The sequence below is a fragment of the Ruditapes philippinarum genome, unplaced genomic scaffold (assembly GCF_026571515.1).
Source record: "Ruditapes philippinarum isolate M1 unplaced genomic scaffold, ASM2657151v2 ctg9577_1_1_1_1, whole genome shotgun sequence".
NCBI classification, from domain to species: domain Eukaryota; kingdom Metazoa; phylum Mollusca; class Bivalvia; order Venerida; family Veneridae; genus Ruditapes; species Ruditapes philippinarum.
In genome coordinates this window covers 14,539-36,412 of record NW_026859921.1, presented here as the reverse complement: position 1 = coordinate 36,412, position 21,874 = coordinate 14,539, and the positions used below count along the sequence as shown (strand labels likewise).

The 21,874-nt window shown below is 31.5% G+C and overlaps 1 protein-coding gene across 2 annotated transcripts; it reads left to right on the top strand.

Moving 5' to 3' along the window:
• The first annotated feature begins 169 nt into the window (after window positions 1-169).
• On the top strand, window positions 170-21,643 carry LOC132758287 (uncharacterized). 2 transcript variants are annotated; one of them, XM_060749852.1, is made up of 3 exons: window positions 170-604; window positions 905-1,098; window positions 15,644-21,643. In XM_060749852.1, exons 2-3 carry the CDS (start codon window positions 1,056-1,058, stop codon window positions 17,911-17,913), a joined length of 2,313 nt encoding a protein of 770 aa, XP_060605835.1. In that variant the 5' UTR covers window positions 170-604; window positions 905-1,055; the 3' UTR covers window positions 17,914-21,643. The 2 variants fall into 2 exon arrangements, with proteins under 2 accessions (XP_060605835.1, XP_060605834.1); XM_060749851.1 differs by having other exon boundaries at window positions 174-604; window positions 15,398-21,643.
• The last annotated feature ends 231 nt before the right edge of the window (window positions 21,644-21,874 follow it).

Sequence of the window (21,874 nt, the reverse complement as noted above, 5' to 3'; positions counted from 1 at the left end):
ACAGATATAGTTTCTATAGTACTTCTGAAGTAGTGCCATGGATACAGCTGCTTAGTACGCAGTTGTGTGTTTGAAATGTCGGGACGACATTTTTCCTGTGAGGGGAAGGATGTCACAGGTTCATATACGTACATGTTTATATGTGTTATTGTTTGTCCTATTAAATATCCTATAGCTTTAATGTTCATCATACTTTTCATTCATCCCCATATTGATCATATACTAACCACCATTACGGGCCTCTCTATGTAACTTTCTATTTCATTGATTCACTACACTACGAATGCGCACTATTTTCAAAGATTTTGATGGCGAGAGCCGCGATTCTTTACTGCTAATAAAATTATTTGAAAGCGCATAATTTGTGTATTTACAGACCCTCTGTCCAGGTCCCAAGTACTTTAACCTACAGCGTCCATCAGAAACCCCTTATCTTTTGGACTGCGACATGAGTATATGGAAAGTAATGATACCCGGAAAAACATGACATATCAATGTAGGTGCCCGTCGTGTCTGAATTAATACTCCCCACATTAAAAAAACTGAAGTCTCTGGTGGGCTTCGAACTAACGGCAGTGAGGGTTAAGCCGTTTAAAGAACGAGGGTGAGTCAATTTGAGTCACAATGTAATGCAATATGACAAGTGTTTTCTTTACGTGATTCATGTGTTTGATATAATTGTAAATATGTGAAACTCTTCAGATTCATAAGAGTCTTTTAAAAGATATCCTATTGATAAGCAAATTAATTTGTGTAAGCCAACTGCGTAAATCACATGTACCATATCAGTCATATACAATAATATACAATACCACTTAGGTGCACTCTGATAAGTATTTATCAGCAGTTGTATCGAAGATTTAAGCATGTGATATCTGAGAACAAATATTGCATTTTGTTTTAGGTCATTGGTAGATAAAGATCGTAAGACACTTTAAATTGCGCATTTAACAACCATACATGAAGAAAGTGTAACTGATTTTTGGAAAATATTAACATTGGAGCAAACCAAACACATTCGTTACGACACTATGTATTGGTGAAGATGGAAAAAAATGGCTGGGAATATTGTAAAAGAGAGAATATATAAACAAACAGGTATTCAATATTGAATATTCAATTATTTTCCTTTATACGTATTTTTTTCTGTTGAAAATAGTCACGGGAAGGCACTTTTAAACAAAACAAAGAGTGTTTCCGATTACTTGGCAAGTGTTCTGATAAAAACTGTAACGTCAGGGGACTTAAGTGATTTTTTTTAAACCGAGCTGGGTCTTACCTGATTTTGAATAAGACGTATGAATGACAAGTAGTCAATGAAAATAATAATAATAATAATAATAATAATAATAATAATAATAATAATATAATAATAATAATAATAATAACAATAAAGCAAACAAAATACATTGTAAGCTAAAGGAAAGGGTTTGTTTTCATTGAACTGAATATATATATTATATGTCAAACAAAATACAAGAACATAAAAACATTCACATGTGTACACCAGCTTTACACTACAGGACCTTTTTTGAAAGTTCTTGCATTGTTGCAAAACATTTTTTAAAATAACATTTTCTTCAAAAGGAAAGACAAAGTTTTCTTCTCTCCGTATACAAATAATCGCATGTGCAACTGTCTTATTTAATGTTTTTAGGGTAGTTTTGAAACTAGGCTAAAAATAAATCATCCGTAAACTTGTACGTTGTCTCGTCCTGGGAACTGCTTTGTATTAGGACAATATGCATCAGTGTAAAATGTCATAAAACATCTGAATTTTTCAATTTATCAATATATTTGTAAAGTTTTACATATAAGGGAACACGTTCGTTTTAAAAATATAAATGTACTAGTATATATTTTTTTAAGTTTTATACATTTTTAAGTGATTTGCGGATATAGTTCTGGCTTCAAAAAAATTAATCGTAAAGCGTGGCCACACGTGTTCTTGTTTATTTTGATTAGATTTGGTAACGTATCTGGTGTCTTTTATGTCTTATATACAATGTTCATTCTCAAATTTAATATTTTATTGTTGACAGTTTTCTAATTAAAACGTTAACATATTGTTTAATTGGGATATAATTAATCAATGTCCAAGGCATTAGGATCAACCATTACAAACGCTTTATCACTGTAGCTGTATATAAATTGACAAAATTTGTGTCGGACTTCTGGCATAAAACGATATTGATTTAAACGTTCCAGTCCTGTCACAGTATAAAACGAGTACTACTAGAACGTATGGAAAGCCATGGCTGTCTTATATTGTTCTTTTTCAATTTATGTAACCATTTGGATAATATATAAGTTCACTTTGACTATATATGAATTGGAAACACCTCCTTATTTAACCGGAATCCAATATATTAATCCACAGTTACAATATATCAAACCATACCGTCAGTGCAGTGTATGAAACCGAGGTAGCAATATTTAAGTTGATTTCTTCAATATATGGCACCAAAGTAGCCATGTATGGAATCAAATATCCTTTTTATGAAACCGAATTATCAATATATTAATTCATTTTTAATATATGTAACTAATCTATCAATTTATGAAACAAAAACAAAAGTAAAAATATATAAGTTGATTATCACATTATATGATACCAATTCTTCAATATATTGTACCAAAATAGCCATATATGGAACCAGATGTCCTGATATTAAACCGAATTATCAATATATAAATTCATTTTTCAATATATTAAACGAATGTATCAATTTATGAAACCAAAGTAGAACTATATAAGTTGGTTATCACATTATATGATACCAATTCTTCAATATATTGTACCAAAGTAGCCATATATGGAACCAGATGTCCTGATATGAATACGAATTTTCAATATATTAATTCATTTTACCAAATATGAAACCAATTTATCAATGTATGGAACCAAAGAAACAATATATGACTTGGTTATCACTTTATCTATATATGATACCAGGGGCCGTATTCATAAAGGATCTTAAGTTTTAAGGGAAAAATTTCCTTATCTTGAAGAAAACTCCTTAAGGTAAAATTTCCCCTTAACTTTGAAGTCAAAAATCCCTTAAGTGAATTCCTTAGGCAAGAAATTCCTTAACTTAAATTTTATCCTAAGGCGAAAATTTCGTTTAATATCAGTTTTTCTATTTGTAATTACCGACTGGAGAGCCCTGACTGTGCTAAAAATAGTAACAAAAACAAGATGGCTGACCTAGAGCAGGAAATGCGCGACGTTTCAAACCTTTTCATGGATATTTGTTGTATATCATGGAATTATTCGGACAGTCATCATATGAAGCAGGCAGAGGAAAAAGATTGTGGGTTTAACACTAGTGGCATGGTTTGAGACTGACGTTTTTAAACATTATCAGTTTCATTCGCATGTTGTTCTTGTTTACCTAATTCGCTTCGAATTTTCCGAAAATATAAAGTGAAAGTAGGGTGAGTTTTTACTATTTTAGTAAAAATTTACCGATAAATTATGCCGATATGATTAAACATACGTAATAGCATGTTAACTAAAGAACCAATGTTTTACTCCTAATTGATTTCTTGACGATACATTTGACAATTTTTCTGAATTTCGAGACGGAGTCAATAACTCAAATTATTCGTCCCCTGATCACTTCGTGCACATTTTGCCTGTTTTTTGGTAAATTGTTGGAAGTTGATACTTTTTTCTGAAAAAAACCATCTTGGTAACAAATTCAGAAGCCGTGTAGCAAGGGGGTTATTGGACGATTGCCAAAGTTTATTAATTTTAAACATCATCAAGTCCAAGGTACATGTAGATCTATATACATACATGTACATCATACATCTAGCCCTCCATGTTTAATATTATCTTGTCTCTTAATTTTGTTTATAATTATTTACTTTTTTTTTCATAGTTACAAGAACTAAAAGTTAGATATACATACCATATATAAAATAGGTAAATAATGTTTTAACAAATACAATATCATTAATTTAATGCTTTAATACAATTTGAATTTACATATATGTCGTATGGTCCTTTTCAAGATGTATGAATGGTCTGTTTATGCCTGTAAGGACATAAAACATACGCCTTGATAAATAAATAAATAAGATAAACAATTTCTGGCGCAAACCAAGAGAAATATTTATACCAAAGTGCATAAATACAGTTCCGAAATACATAAACGATCAATGGAAATATGCATGATAATGAAACATAATGAATAACAACAATTACCTGTAAGGACATAAAACATACGCCTTGATAAATAAATAAATAAGATAAACAATTTCTGGCGCAAACCAAGAGAAATATTTATACCAAAGTGCGCATGCGTGAGGTGGATTTTCCGGGAAGTTTGTAAAAACTGAGGCCCGGCATGCAAATTATGTCAGAATGAAATATGAGAAAGTAGTTGTTATAATAAGATGATGAAATGGAATGATATAGGAATGATATGGGATAATGGATTGTATAGCGGACTGTAAACAGACAAATACAAGAGATATATATACAAATACAAGGACAAAATGATACATAAAAACGATATTCAAAAACACGAATATCGACCACATGACATATACATGTAATAGATAAATTAAATCATGGACTTCAGTATGTTAGCTTATTCTATTTTGACATTTAAGACAAAGGTTACTATCATTTATTGCATGGTTTACTGCCCTAGAGAATAAAAACTCAAACAAAAAAGAAATTCCTTAAAATCGTAGATTTCATATTATATGATCCCCTTTCGAAATTCCATTTTATTTAGTTCCGCTCATTGTTTTCTCGTTTAGGGAACACAGATTTTTTTACCAAGGGACCATATGCCGCTTTTCATGGAATTGCACTTACATGTCACATTGAATGTTCCATGATGACCGCCATATTAACACATCTGCAGATGTTTTAAAATTGTACTGCAGTTCATGTTAAATGTTGAATTCCGCTTAAGCTGGTGCTAGGGGGCATGGACAGTGGTTTGCACTTGACAGTACTGTCCATGAAAAGACTCAATCAAACTGAGCCTGTAACATTTTCAATTGTGTCATGTTGGGCTTTCTTCAAGGATTCTTATTTTATCCATTTTATTTCTGTTAATGTATCTGCTTTTAATTCAGCTGTTATGTCTGCTTTTAATTTATCATATATAACATAAACAAGCTCATATCAGCTTTGTCTGATAAATTGATATCAAAAAGACAATAGTATGTTATTCTCTATTGCAAATTTAAGTAATTGATGTTATTTCATTTGGTATTTGATTAAATTAAGATCTGTGACACAAGGGAATAAAATAAATGATGAACAATTGCTTTAGTATGACTGGTCTTAGTTAAATTAACTGAAGGAAAAGGACATAAACATTTGTGGTTTTCATGTTTAAATTGAACTGAATATTACATTGTAGATTTTTTCGCAAAGCTTCATTTGTAGTTTTGGGCTTTTAAAAGTAGATATTACTTTACAGTAATCTAAAATTTATTTAGCTTTCATTTAATATTGAGAGCACCTGAATTACTGTGCATACCAGCCTTTACACATGTACTGTCTAAACCTGCCATTTTAGTTGTCAGTAAGGGAACTGAGCAAAAATAACCACCATTGCAAAATGGTTAAAATAATAATTGCTGCTTGCATATGGTTATTATAATCAGATTCCTGTGCTGTAACTTTCTTATTTGATACAAATATCTTTGAAGCCATGAAAACAAAACTGTCAATGTATTACAGTGATTTTTTCCAATTTTAAAAACAACCTGTGGCTTTCTGAAGGGGAAAATATAGTGTGATAAACCAGAAAACAGGGAAATCTGACAACTGAAGGAATGGAATTTACCCACACATTTGATTAAATTTTCAATTTCAATTCAATTTAACATGCATGGTACATAGCAGAAGCTATTTATAGGGACATGATATTGATATAATGCTGCCAAGCTATCTATAGGGACAGCTGTCAGATATAAGTGAGATGCTGTTAAGTCATGGTTCTGGTACAAAAGTGCACAGGGCATTTAAGGGGAGCACAGGGCATTTAAGGGGAAAATATTATTAACATTTTTAGGGCAAAATATACTTATTTTGGGCTAGGGGAAACAGCTTTTATTCTGCTGTAAAATTTAGGGGGGGGGGGGGAATCATTGTATTAGCAATCCTTATGCCTTTCCTTGTTGATCTTGTTTATCCTATTTTATGTTTAATTTATGTCAAAGTAATGACTTCAGCTGTGTTCGCACAATATATCTTTAACTATTTTATAATCACTGTCATTCAAGTATGCCAGATTCCTTTCACTAGGAACAAATTGACAAAAAGAAGTAAATTAAGTATGCAAGTATGCCAAATACATAGACTCTTATAAGGATCTTACACTATACTGACTGCAATTTCCTGTATACCTATACAATAGCCAATTTATATTTATTAATTTAAACACATAACTTATTTTAATTTACAATTTGCCCTACAACACATAGAAGACTGGAATTTTTGTTTGTTTTACCCATGCCGAACTAACTCTCAAAAACTATTGCTGCAATTTCTTTCAAAATTTACAGGAATGATCAGTACCAAGTCTAGTTGTACATATCATTGGTTTTATGGTTCAATAAGTTTTGTTAGAGTTATGGCCTTTTAATTATATTTTATTTTTTAAAGTTTGTCCGGACTACTCCTATTATACCACTAATGCAATTTCCAAGAAACATTACAGGATTGATTGATAGGTCAAGTACTTGCACAAATTACACAGGTTTTCCGCTTGAATGATTTTTGGCCAAGTTATGGCCCTTGTTGAATGAAAAGAATGTTAATAAAGTTTGTCAGGACGACTGATCTTAAACCGTTTCTGCAATTTCAATGAAACTTTACAGGATTGATTGGTAGGTCAAGTACTTGCGCATAAAGTGATAATAAACAAAATCTTCACTTTTATGATTTTCAGCTGAGTAATTGCCCTTGAATAAAACAAGTGTTTTGCCCCGTTAATGATTTTTGGGTCTCCTGCTACACAGTACCTGCAACATGTGATTGGCTATCATGAGGCGACACATGTTACACTGATGGCCCTAAATGTTATTAGCTTAGAAAATATTCCACAAAAAACCTGACCAAAGTGGCTACTGCTTTAGTGTTAATGAATGAATTTTCATACATGGAATAACATTCTATGGATTGTTCTTTTAAGATGGCCTGACGTTGAGTAACAAATGACCTTGTTCTTTAAGGTCAAATAACTGAATTTTGCTCTCTTCTTTCTGTAACTGGCTACAAATTTTGTATTAATGAATTGTCTTCATATTTAGAATGAATAACCATTAATGAAGATCAAATTATCTTTGACCTTGACTTTTAAATGACCTTAGCCTTAAAGATGCAATTACGGAATTTGTTAATTGTAATTGCTTTGAATGGCGATTAAACTTTGCAATGAGTATATGGAAATTATTAAATTTACAATGCATCTGTGTGTCAAGTTTCATAACTCTGACTCTTTGTCTTTTTTAACTTATAGAAAATATCACAAAAATGTACCAAAGTGGCTAAAATTTAATTATTCATGAATGAATTGTCCTTGTAGATAGACCTTCAAGATGATGAAACTTACATTGATCTTAATTAAGTCATAAATGACCTTGACTTTCAAGGTCAAATAATAACCGATTTTTTTTGTGATGTAACCGACCGTCCCCATTTCAGGAACCAGTAGCAATATTTACTTGAACTTGAAATATCCATGCAATATCACAAAGAAACCTTTATCTTTAATGGTGGATAAGAATATAAATCAGTGTGAAAGTTTATAACTTTATTTTACAAAATATATTGAATTCAGGATGAAAGTTTATTTCATGAAGAATGAGTTCATGGATTTATAAAAGTGATAAAAACATAAAAAGTCTTCCAAGATTATCACTGATGTAATCAGTATTCACACTTCCAAAGATTATAACTTAGTTATGTTGTCACTTAGTATTTACACTTTTCAAGATCTTCAATAGATCACTTCTGTCTGTAATTGCAATCACACTTTTTCAAATGATGTCACTTTTCACTATTGCAAGGATATCAATACCATATGTTAGTATGTTGTTTTTTTGTTGTTTTTTTTTTCAAATTGTCAACAAATGTCATTGATTTCACATTTATAATGAGTATGACGTTTCATTAACTAAGTCAATGGCCAATAAAAAAATTCTGTTTTGTTGTTTATTCCTTCTGTTAATGAGAGTTTCCAAACCATAAATCTTCAATATCTTGAGTATGCTGAAAAAAAAGCAAATGTATTTTAATACTTAATTAATGTTAATTTAAACAAAAAAAAAGTTTAAAAATAAGAAACCGAAGTTGTGAAATAAAATGCAAATGACTTTTTTGTGCTGAATACTAAGTAAGAACAAAAGTATTTTATCATTTGCAAGTACAAACCACCTGACACTGATCAATGTCAAACAGAACCAAAGGCAATATTTCAGAATAAGAAACAGAACACAATTATCACTTATGTTAGAATATATGCAATGTAGGTATTAGTGTAAATATCTAGGTTGCTCAAAATCCTATCCTAAACAGTTCCCATCAAGCTAAATATTCCTGTCTGTACTAAGGCTGTCATTGATGGAAAATTTTGTATTGATATATCAAGAGACAAATATTGAAAAAAATATCGACTTTGAAAGTAGATAAATAAAAACATTAAAATATGCACTATGAATTGGGACCATGGTGTTTTGCATGCTTGTATTAGACATTGCAAATACTACACACTAACAGAAAATTAAATATGCTGAGCAAAAAGGATTTGACATAGAGTCATTAAACCTTATGGGAAGTAAGGTTTAATGACTCTATGTCAAATCCTTTTTGAGTTACATGCACAGTCCCTTGAAATTCGAGTTACCGAGAGTCAACTGTATTGTAAATAAATATTGTAACATCTGAAATTTGGCTGCATGCGGGGCCATCCGTGGCGTGATGACACATTTCTAGATTATTTTCTTTTTATTAACTTAAATATTTTACACTAATTTCAATTAAAGTGAGTGATATAACTAATTAAATGATCATTCTATTGAAATGTTTGAACCTTCTTTGATATATATGTTAAGTAAAATACATGTATATAATGATTATGACAGTACCTTGCTTAGTGGTTTGAAAGCAAAACAATAATACAAATGTAACTGGCAACACATAGCATGTGATACCGGTAAGTTTACTTAATTTGTTAGTTACATGTAGGTAAATACAAATTGTTCTTTTTTTAGCTCGACTTTTTTTTTGAAATAAAAAGTAGAGGTATTGCTATAGTCGCGGCGGTGTTGCCGTTCCCGTCCGCAAATTTGTACCTGGATTATAACTTTTCTTGGTGTATTGTCTTCATACTTGGCCACAACAACCCTTGGGACAAGACCTTTCAGTAGACTACACTAACCTTGACCTTCATCCATAAATGACCTTGACCTTTAATTTGTTATAGTTTTATAAGATGTTTTGATTGAACAGTTATTACAAATAATAATATGATTTGATCATATTTATATGCGCAATACAATGAAATATGCATTCATTTCGAATAAACTGCCGTTTAGTCGGGTAATTGTGAAGAAAACCCAGCGGTCAGATCACTGTCGAGTTACACTTGCGGTGACTTTGAGATTACATATCTTCTTATAACTTGAAATGATTGTAATGACAACTTTAATTCCTTTAAGAGTAATCAATTCCCTACCATTTGGTACCAAAATATTGAAAATTGGTGAAAAAATGTTGAAGTTATGGAGTTCATATTAAGATGAGTGCTGAAAATTGATCGGCGAGTTGCATACCTTTACTAAATATATATGTATCAATTTTTTATTTTTTGTAGGAAATGAAGGTTATTGAATTAAAAGCATAAACCAAATATTAAAACATATTTCAAATGAAAAATACTGTATTTTACATGGTTTTGAGAGGTAGGAGGGCTGTAGAGTGGGTGTGGGGGGAGGGGGTGCGGGGGTAGTGACCAATCAACGCGCCGATTACCTATGATCCAGAATAAAACTATTTCTTCTGTCAGACAATAAAAAGTCAGTTCCGCGTTCGTAACATAACTACCTCATACAATAAAGCATTTATTTAAGTTGTAAAAATATTCAGAAAATTGCCTCCACTGGCACGGAAGTTGCCGGTTGTTTCTAAATACGGCTAATATACGTACGAATGATTTTCATCGGATAGGCCTATTATGATTGAAACTGCGTTGATTCCAAAATGGAAAGTAGCTGGATTTGTTATTTGAGAAAGGGAATGAACAAATCGTCTGCCAATCGGCCATTTTTTTTCTTCATTTTTATCCCTTAACTTTTTTCCTTAAAAGATAAGGGAGCATATGGGCTACCTTAATATTTAAGGGAAAAATCGGCCAAAATTAAGGAATTTTTGTCCTAAGGAGTTTTATGAATAGCAACTAAGGAAATTCTTAAAAATTAAGGGAAATCTTACGTTTTTTAAGGGAAATCTTAGAATCTAAGGGAAATTTTTCCCTTAGGAGCTTTATGAATACGGCCCCAGTTCTTCAATATATTGTACCAAAGTAGCCATATTAGGAACCAGAAGCCCTTATATGACACCGAATTATCAATATATTATTTCACTTTTACAATATATGAAACCATTTTATAAATGTATGGAACCAAATAGCAGTATATAAGTTGATGTAACATTCGATGATAGCAATTTTCATGATATGGAACCAAATTAGCCTATTTTCAAGTCTACAAGTCAAAGACCGAGGTCACTGGGTTCTGTTATTACAATGCATCCACTTTTTATGAAATCAATAATTATTTAACTTTTGTGAGTAGATTAATCTTTATGTGTCCTACTAGCCATGCTCATTTTTTTATCAAAGGTAAAGGTCGAGTTTAAATATGTTTTTGTTAATGGTCGGTAAGACTCAGTAGCTTAAATTATGATTTTGGAACTTTACATACATATATAACGATAAGTTTTGCTTGCGCAGCCCATTTTAAGGCCACAGTGAATGTGTCGTTAAATTCAAATATTTCCTTATTTAGAAAATGTGTAGTATGCCATCAGTAAAGCACGCTTGTCTTTTCACAGTTCTACAAGGAATATTGGTGCGACACTGTACTATCGGTGCAAGGATATAATACAGCCTTATAAAAAAAGTCCCGTCAATATAATGACTTTTTGGTTAAACGCATTGCTCATTTGGTTCCATATATTGGAAAATTTGATTCATATACTAGCAACCTATGTAAATATATTGAGGAATTTGTGTCATATAATGTAAAAATAACCATACATTGATCAAATGGTTTCATATATTGTAAAAACGATTAAATATATTGATAATTCGGTTTTATATAAGGACATCTGGTTCCATATATTGCTACTTTTGTATCATATATTGAAGAACTGTTATCATAAAATGTAATAATCAACTTATATGTTGCTACTTCGGTTACATACATTGATAAACTGGTTTTATTGTAAAAATAAATTAATATATTGATAAATCGGTTTCATATCAGGATATCTGGTTCCATACATGGCTACTTTGGTACAATATATTGAAGAATTGGTACCACATCAGGGCCGGATCAACTTGTAAATTGATATTTTGGATCAATACATCGATGAAATGGTTTCATATATTGTACAATTTAGTAAATATATTGATAATTTGGTTTCATATAAGTGCATCTGGTTCCATACATGACTTACTTGGATCCGTATATTGAAGGTCTGGTATCATATAATGTAATAATCAACTGATATATTGATACTTTGGTTCAACACATTGATAAAAATGGAATCATATATTGTAAAAATTAATTAATATATTGATATTTCGGTTTCATATAAGGACACCTGGTTCCATATATAGCTATCTTGGTTTCATACACTGACGGCATGGTTTCATATATTGTAACTGTGGATTGATATAATGGATTCCGGTTAAATAAGAAGGTGTTTTCAAATCATATATAGTCAAAGTGAACTCATAAATTGAAAAAGAACAATATCAGACAGCCATTGCTTTCCATAAAAACGGACTTAATTGAATGTTCGTGTCGTATCGGTTCCCTGTAATATCTTTTAAACAGACATGGTAGCATTCAGCCCAGCAATTTTATGAGTGAATCCGCGTAAAACCTCGCTTTTTATAGATTTGTAAATGAAAAAATGAGCTGTAAAATTAGATTTAATGACAATGGTTGCCAAATATTTTGGTTTACGTCGGGTGACACTATATAGAAGCAAACGATAATTTGCACTGTATCTTTAAATTCAAGATGATTATATAATTACTCCAGCGGGGAGAGCCTGCTAGGTCCCGGGTACAATTACTCTCATGTCAGGATGTATATCGCAATAGTAGGCCTTTATAACGGGAATATCACTATAGTTTTACTTCTATAGGTATTCAATTGTCAGGGTGTGTTGTATCAGGAGGATGCCATCATCAACATCATTCATTCATGTACAAACAGTCAATAATAATATAAATAATACATATAGTCAAAATGAGTACATATCCGGAAACCACTTCAGTTGGCTTTGTTTACGTTAGTTTCATAGATAAGAGTTCTTTACAAGTTAATCAATATTTAGAGTTTATTAATTTATCTTAACTTATTTAATATGGAAAACATATCTATTAATTGGTTTAAACACATTTATTTAAAAGCTCGATTGCGAAACAAGTTCTAACAACTTATATTTATCACTTTAGGCTAATTTGGTTCCATATAATGAAAATTGCTATCATAGAATGTAACATCAACTTATATACTGCTACTTTGGTTCCATACATTAATAAAATGGTTTTTTATATTGTAAAAATGAATTTATTGATATTTCGGTTTCATATTAGGACACCTGGTTCCATACATGGCTACTTTGACTCCATATAGTGAAAAATCGCTATCATATAATGTGATAATCAACTGATATATTGATACCCTGGTTCCATACATTGATAAAATGATTTCATGTGTTGTAAATGTTGAATTCTGCTTAAGCCGGTGCTAGGGGGCGTGGACGGTAACTTGCACTTTCCAGTACCGTCCATGAACAGGCTCAATCAAACCGAGCCTGTAACATTTTCAGTTTTGCCGTGTTGGGCTTTCTTTAGGGATTCTGTATTTATCTATTTTGTAAAAATTAATCAATATATTGATAATTCGGTTTCATATAAGGACATCTAGTTCCATACATTGCTACTTTGGTACCATATATTGACGATCTGGTATTATATAATGTGATAATCAACTTCTATATTGATACTTCGGCTCCATAAAATGGTATCATAAATTGTAAAAATGAATTAATATATTTATAATTCGGTTTCAGATAATGATATCTGGTTCCATACATGGCTACTTTGGTACAATATATTGAAGAATTGTTATCATATATTGATAAAATCAACTTATATATAGCTACCTTGGTTTCATACACTGACGGCATGGTTTCATATATTGTAACTATATCTATTAATTGGTTTAAACATATGTATTTAAAAGCTCGATTGCGACACAAGTTCTAACAACTTATATTAATGACATTCGAGTCCGCTTCCGGGAACCAGCCAGTCCTGGTATCATATGAAGAAACATGGCCGTGACCAGAGTAGGGCTTGAAACCATGATCTTTTGGTTGAGAGGCAGACACCTTAACCGCTAGGCCACTGCTCCCCTTATCTATTAATTAGTCTTGGTTCTACCTATCCAAATGGACATTTTCTTTATGACATGTTACATAGAGTTGGCGTCTGTAGAGCGAACAATACAATTGACCAAGTTTAAAGGAAATCTGGAGTATTTATAGCAACACGACCCTTGAAGCAATATCGTAACTTTAGATAATGATGTCACTGAGTTCCCAGATAGATCATGTGATCTATTTGATGACGTCGCATTGCCTCAATCTTAACTCGACTAAATTCAGAACTTATTCTAGGTCTCCATCTGGAATTCTAATCAGTACTAACTAATAATGGTTGAAACAAAAGGTAAGGTACAAGTTTTATGAGTTATGTAGTAATAAATAAGGAATTACAAATGGGTAAACATCTAGTATTATACATACTTTAACAAATCAGAATAAAGATAATAAATGTCAACTAATACTGACGTGGTTTCCAAAGTTATAAAAAGTGCCTTGATGTTTGGACGAAATGAACTTCGTAACATTATTGAGTTAAATATATCGAATTCATCATCATGTGTGCTTTTGAAAACCTACACATTTAAGGTCTCTTCCACCAAATATAAAGTAAAAACTAAATTAAAAGATTGACAGGGGAAAACAACACATCAAAACACTAGGTCGGTTTATGTCTTTATTCTTACTACGAAAATGTAAAGTAGCCTAATTTTCATGTAAACTTATAAATGTAAAGCCGCGATTGTCAGACGTTAGTCTGTGTTGGTGCACTACCGAAGGTGACTTTGTCTTATCAACTTTAAAATGAACTTGCTTTGAAAGAAGGACTATAACCTTTCTTCGTTGGACTCTCGATATGTTGCATTTTGGTACTTGCTGCGCCCTTAGACTTGCTGCACTATTTGGAATTGCAGTGCTTTTGGACTTGTTCCACTGTTTGAACTTGCTGCGCTTGTGGACTTTTACAGAATTGTCCGTCAGTAGTTGTTTTCAAGTTTGAAGACAATCCATTAACAAATAACAAACTTATAGCTAATTATAGCAAATTCAAACAAAAGTCATTAATTTGACTTTCAAGGCCAAAAACATTGATGAATGAAGGTCATAATCGATTTGGTATGCTTAAAGGTCTTCTAAGGATTTTTGGGTCTAAGTATTAAGATTATCCATTCATGAATGACAAAGTAAAAGCCAATTATAGCAAAAATCAAGAAAAAATCAAACATTTGACATTGAAGGTCAAGGTCAATGTCATTTATAGGTCAAATTAAAGGATAGTATGTTTATTTATTGTCCAGGTATTGAGACAATATATTGAGAAATTAAAAAAAGTCTGATGTAAAACTTTCTGGACAGCAACGACAACCTGACTGTAGTAATAACTTGAACATTTTCTTCTAAGAAATTGAGCATATATAACATTAAATATATGTTTGACTCTTGACATGTATTTTATAAATGTACATTTTTATTGCATTCATCTGTTCTTGCTGTCGTCGTGCCTTTTTTGCCACTGTAAATGTTTTTTGAGACAATATTATCAGTAAGATATGTGTATAATTTATAGCAGTTTTTATCTTCTACCTCAAATTAAGTGTTTTATTTTAAATTACGTGCAAATTTATCCTTATTTCATAAACCTGTTTATATCTCTATAAATCAGGTTCTTATCGAAAAAAAGAAATACAAGCAATATTATTTATAATAAATATTAATTACATTTTATAAATTCAGATTAAATTAAAGCAAGGCCGTGTATCATTCAGCTACCCGAGGATATGGAGGAAATTAAAAAGACACTGAGTCAGTACCCTTCAAGCTTCAGTGTCAAAGAAACGATAACATCTATGTCACGAGGGGAAATAGGAAAAATAAAACACAAATTGGAGATTGAACTGGAATCTTCTGAAAAAGAATTCAGCACGGACATGGAAAAATTAAGAGTCGAAAATTTACTTTCGTTTTTTCATTTTTATCTAGGAAATCAAGAAAAGGCGACAGATTTTAACGAGAAAGTTTTAGACAGACAACCGGAGAATATGATAGCTTTATCAAACAAAGCCTGGTTTTCTTTGCGGGACCATAAAAACATATTGCAGTGCAAAGAACTTTGTAAGCGTCTCAAAGCAATAAAGAGACAAAATGAATTAGCTTTAATTATAGCAAAAGCTGAGGTAGCATTTACTTATTCAAGATTAGGAATACGGAATTATAAGAAGGCATCGTCAGAATTCGGAAACGTTCTTCGAGATTGTGAGAAAATTAAAGAATTTGTCGATGGATCGGACTCTGCTGCTACTCAAGGTCAGGTACCGACCGACTATGTTTGTATATGGATGTATAGGAAAGCCCTCTGTCAACGGAGACAGTCAAATTTGAATAACAGTGACGAACCAGCAGGTAATGAAGAATTGAAAAACTATTACAGTATTACGTTAGACCTGTATACGAAGATAATTCAGTTGGAAAATTCTGAAAGCGATTGTATCAAGAGATACAAAGCGAGATCATATGTTGAAATTGGTTTCATTTCTTATGATGTCTCTAGGAATCAATCCATATTTCCAAATGGCATGGAAGATTTTATGCCTACAAATTCACCATTTTTAATGAAAACGACAGATTATTTTTTTTATAAAGCTCTTGAATGTTATCCAGATGATGTATCTGTTCTCGAACGAAGCGGGAAGTACTTCCGATACATAAATGAACATGAAAAATCAATAAATCTACTAACTCGAGCTATTAAAATCAAACCAACCTCTTTTGGTTATCATCACATCGCCCTGACGTTCAAAAGACTACTTGAAAAAAACAAAGGGAAATTAGCTCGGCAATTACTAGATGTTCACATGGGCTGTGAAGATGGCATAAAGAACTTCTCACAACTTAGTATAAACCCTAGCAACAGAGGTACCTATATCCCTTGCGATCCTTCGAGGCCGAAAAAGAAGTCTGGAATAAAATGTCCAAAAGAACTAATCATTATAGATTACAATGAACATAAGCCTGTTGTTGATAAAATAATTGCGTATCTTGATACATCATATGAATTGTCGTCAAACACGAATGCAATTTACGATAAGGCCTTACTTTACAGGCAAATAAGTCAACCTGAAAGTGCATTAAAGGTTTTAGAAGATTTATCGCAGAACTATGATAAATTCATTTCACGCATTATGCTGGCAAACATTTACGAGCAGTCCGCATTTTGTATAAGTGATATGTTACTCAACTCCAATGATGTCAAAATGAATGAAAGAAGTGAAATGGAGGAAGTCAGGGACTTTTATTTAAAATCATCTATTGAGATTTCATGTGCCCTCATTGATAAGATTCCATCCCTCGAAAAAGGCTGGAAATCTGCTGCCACACTGAGGAATGTCCTATATGGGAAATTAGAGATAAAAAGAACGAAAGATACTTTGAAGGAGCTATGGAAACTTTCCAGAAAGCTAAATGAGCATCGCGATGCAGTTAAAATACTTCAAGAATTGCAACCATTAGCCGATGACGAAGAAGAAGAAAAGGAGTTTCTTGAAGGAATTGTCCAGCATCAAATTTCCAAAGAGAACTTTGAAGAGGCAGTTATCGCTCTTTGTATGTCTAAGCAAGTTGGAGATGGGCAACCACTTATTGAAAAGAATCTGTACATCAAAACTTACATCGAAGCGGGTTTGGATGCTTTTAGACGAAAACATTTTCAAAAGGGGGAAATGCGTATTGGAGAGGCGTTTAGGTTTGTGAGAGAATCTCAACTAACGCACGGAAATAGTGAAGCGTCCAATGGAACAAACAGAGGAAAAGAAGAAAATGAATCATTCGACATTTTCATTCTTTCAAACCTTGATGACGACGAAAATGGACAAAAACTTATGATGCTTTTAAACAGTCTTGGACTCAAAACAACTTTCAATTCAGAAAGCCCAGCGATTAGTCCAGGTACACCGGAAGTACTTGGAATGGAAAACATAATGAGTCAGTCGAACGCTTTTGTAATTATTAAAGACTTTGATACTGACAATACAATAATGCAAAATATTATTGATAGAATGCAAAGCATTGTAGAAGATAGGCACAACAGATCATTAATTTTAGTAGTGACACTGCCAGAATCTACAGAAATACTCCCTGGATCTTTTTATGCAACGCAGAAAATAATTACAATTGATCTTAAGTCTGTACCAAAGGACACTTTCTTTACACCAGAGGGGTTCAAAAGTTTGTTAATGGCTCTTGCATTGGTTTAGAAACCTAGCATACATTGAATTGGATTTATTGCTTCTTGTATAGTTGTGTACATATTTCTATATAATATACAAGCCCGATGCAATACGTGACTTGATACTTGAAATCGTGACTAGCTAAACAACATGGGACTAACTTACGTTCTTAAGTCTGAACTGTTTGCCTTTTTTTTGCCTATTTGTCTATTTAAAGTATATCGAGGTTGAATAAAACATCGTGATATAATATAACAAATGTTATTTCATTTGCGCACCATTTTGGTTGCAGAGTGAAGTTTTAACATTTTTATTGATACAACAATTTGTTGAAATAATGACTTCGTCGAACAATAAAACCAATAGATGGTCTAATCGAGAAGATGACAAAGCAAAAAAAATCACCTTATGCAAATGAAACAAAATAAGACTAAAAATAAAAAACATTCAATAAAGATAAGACTTGTTATTTACAATCGATGAACCGGAATTATTAATAAAGATATTAAAGAAATTCAGGAAAATAGTTTAATTGTCTAAATGATGTCGCATTATTTTTGTAAGACTTGACGGTCGTATATCGTGGGGGAATTAACGAAAAAACAACAGTCAAACTGGCGGACATTGGCGCTGAGATCATCAAAACTTTTAGGAAAGTCAAGCTGCTTTTGGAAAAAAAAAACGATATAAACGAGATAAAAGGAATATGTATACTACAAAGCTTTGTTTATTGCATGCATTGATATATTACATCCACAAGTAAATTTAAAATTGCACCTTTATCTACCTGGTGAAGCTTTGAGTTGAAATGTAGATAGTGTAATTAACCCCTTTTTTTGTATATCCTCAATTTGCACATTTGCATGTGAAAAAGAGGGAATAGTAACTGATGCTGAGGAAAATGTATCAACTTGGAAATTACTAGACTAAGATGTAGCTTTGAGGCGATGGTGAAGGAAACTAAATAAAACGTAACAGGCGCGGTTCTAACTAAAATGAAATATATCATTTGAAACAATGCCAGTTGAACTGGATGTAGAAAGCCTAAATGGTCAGACGTCTCAAATATACTATCAAAAAAAAAACTTAATATACATTTCAGTTATATTTGAAACTTAAAATGATATAATATAAAACTCTTTTTAGAACGTATATGTTAAGAAAATAGGAGGACATGAAGATTACGTCGATCAAAGGTGGTAGTTGCTACATTTTCTAACTACTTTAGACTGATAAAGTAACAACAAAAGTTAGGATCATTTTTGATGTTCAGCAAAATGAAACGCGGTCTCTTTCAAAGATTGGAAATGGAGTTGTTTGATGTTTTACAACGTGTCTAATGGCATTGATGTGTAAATCTTTCTAAGAATTGATAAAGCAAAACCTGACAATATTATTGATTTCTACGGAGAGAGAATCAAAACGATAAAGAATGTGAATAAAAGATTCAGAGTTTGTATTTGTTGAAAATGTTTCGCCTAACATTATCCGCCATTATAGTGCCGAATTATTGAACTATTGAATTACACGAGATGGCTGCAGAAATAATAATGCATTCAAAATACACAGATATGCAAACATATCCAACATATGATTCTAATTAAAACGTTGTCGTCGTATGCAGGAGCTGGTTGTTGTTGCTGCTGCTTCGCAAGTGGTTATTTCGTTTAAATAACATAAGTTTATGGTTTCGTGAATAAAAAAGAGATGAACATTTGGGATGTTGCTCATGTCACATCACCTGGTACACAAATAATTCTTGACATTTTTCCTGAAAATAAACTGTCATGTTCGTGTTGTAAATACTCGCGTTGGAAAATCAGAAATGAGACCAATTACAAAAGGGTGCTCACTTGAAAAGATCTTTGAATATATATAGTGTAAGAATTGCATGTGCATAATAATCCCTTTACTTATTATCTGCCAACCATGAGAAGAAGACATTCATTTTCATGGAAAAAATAAGAAATACATTACAGACGAACAGTAAAATAGCATTAAAATATCATACAAATGTGAAAAAGACTGGATTCGTATGATAATAATAATATGGAATTTTTTATGACAATTACTTTTATTTTGATGCTTGGGTGTCTCATTTTGCAACAGTACAAATAGATATGAATGTTTAAATGTTTATGAAATAATTTTGTGAATAAAATGCAATGTAGTCCTTCGTTATTTTGTTAAACAATTAGCGATTTCGAAATCTTTTCGGTATCTTTTATTTGCCTTTTGGGGTTGAGGAGATGAAATATAAGATCTTTGAAGACACACTTAATTGAAATTTATTTGGTATCAATGAGTTTTAAGTTTTGAAATAATAATGTATAAAATAAGTATAAATTCAATGTAGCCCTTTGTTATTTTATAAAAAAAGCGATTTCAAAACCTGAAGGTTATTAATTATCCTTTCTTGCCTTTTCATGTGAAGGGGACGAAATATATCATCTTTGAAAAAGTATAATTTCATTTTACATGTACTTTTTGTTTTACATAAATAACGAAATTCATAAGGTTGTAGATATTTTTTTCTTTGCTTTTGAGTTTATGGAGACGAAATAAAAGACATTTGAGGACATACTTGATTACAATAAATTTGGAATCATTAAGAAATAAGTCTTAAATTAATAAAAAAGCTTTAACATTCCGAGGAAGAGAGTATGTTCCAGAGAAATATACATCTATGCTAGATGACTACGATATTTGTAATCATTAATAGTTAGTAAAGTAGGTAAAAATGGTATCCCCTGATTATTACTATTTGATGTAGAAAAATATATGTTAGATAACTAAAATACATTTATTCATTTGTTGTAAAGTTGGATTCCAACAACAACAGGTTATATCATTATTACATATTAGTGTATAATATTACGGAAGAAGTATATCAATTCAGAACACATTTATTCTTCTTAAATGTTTTTGAAGAAATACAAGGGTTTAAACTTTTACTAAGATTTAAGTTATAGTTTATGGATACTTCGTACTAACCATTTCATTATAGTTGTATGTTGATTAGTATGTTTCGTTTATTTGTGGTTAGTAACTTTGTAGAACTTGGATACAATTTTCTACATTCACTTAACATGGCCTAATGTCATAGAATGGTTCTACTTTCATTTTCACTGGTCTTTGAACTTTGTGAGATACAAGTTGTTGATTTAGCATTTATATTTGTTTTGTATTATGTGTAGTTTTTCAGAAGTATTTTGATAATGTATGTTACTTTGTCATAATCATGATATTTTATAGAAATTGTTAATATTGTACCATTTACTTGTCCATGAACATGATCATAGTTATGTAAACAAAAGATAAGGATATACCAATACCTATTTTATTAAGAAATTTGTTCAATGATATAAAATACCAATTTGAATACAAATGTAGAAATAAAGACGATTCAGTGACAGAATTTTTAAAATATTTGTAATTTGTATGAATATTACCTTTAATGTATGGGACGCAACTCAATTGAAATTATAGATTTAATTCATAAAGAGTTAACTCGCTTTTCAACCTTGTCATTTTTCGTTTTTCGGACAAGTAAATAATACCTTTGCGAATTGTATGTTTTGTACATTATCTATACTGCTTCTTATTTTGTAAGAAATCAAATATATATACTTGTATTATTGTAAGGCTGATAGGAGGATGCTCCTCGACCCCTATTATGCCAATGACGGGGAAAATAAATGGGGTTACCCCTTAACTGGGCGCCCGAAACTGAAAAAAAAAAGAAAAAAAAAGATAAGGATAAGCCTAAAGCATTTGCTAAGTAAATTCTGGTTGATTGTAATCTGCAGACTAATCATAATGAACCACCTGTATGTAGACGTCAGCTCCCTCTATGATAAGGACTTAAGTTGACCAGGCATCTCAATGAGTTTTGACTTCCGGCTGAGCACTTATTTTTGAAAAAGTAACATCTCTGAAAGCTCTCTAAGATTAATTAATTAATTATTGAATCCATTTAGGCACTTTG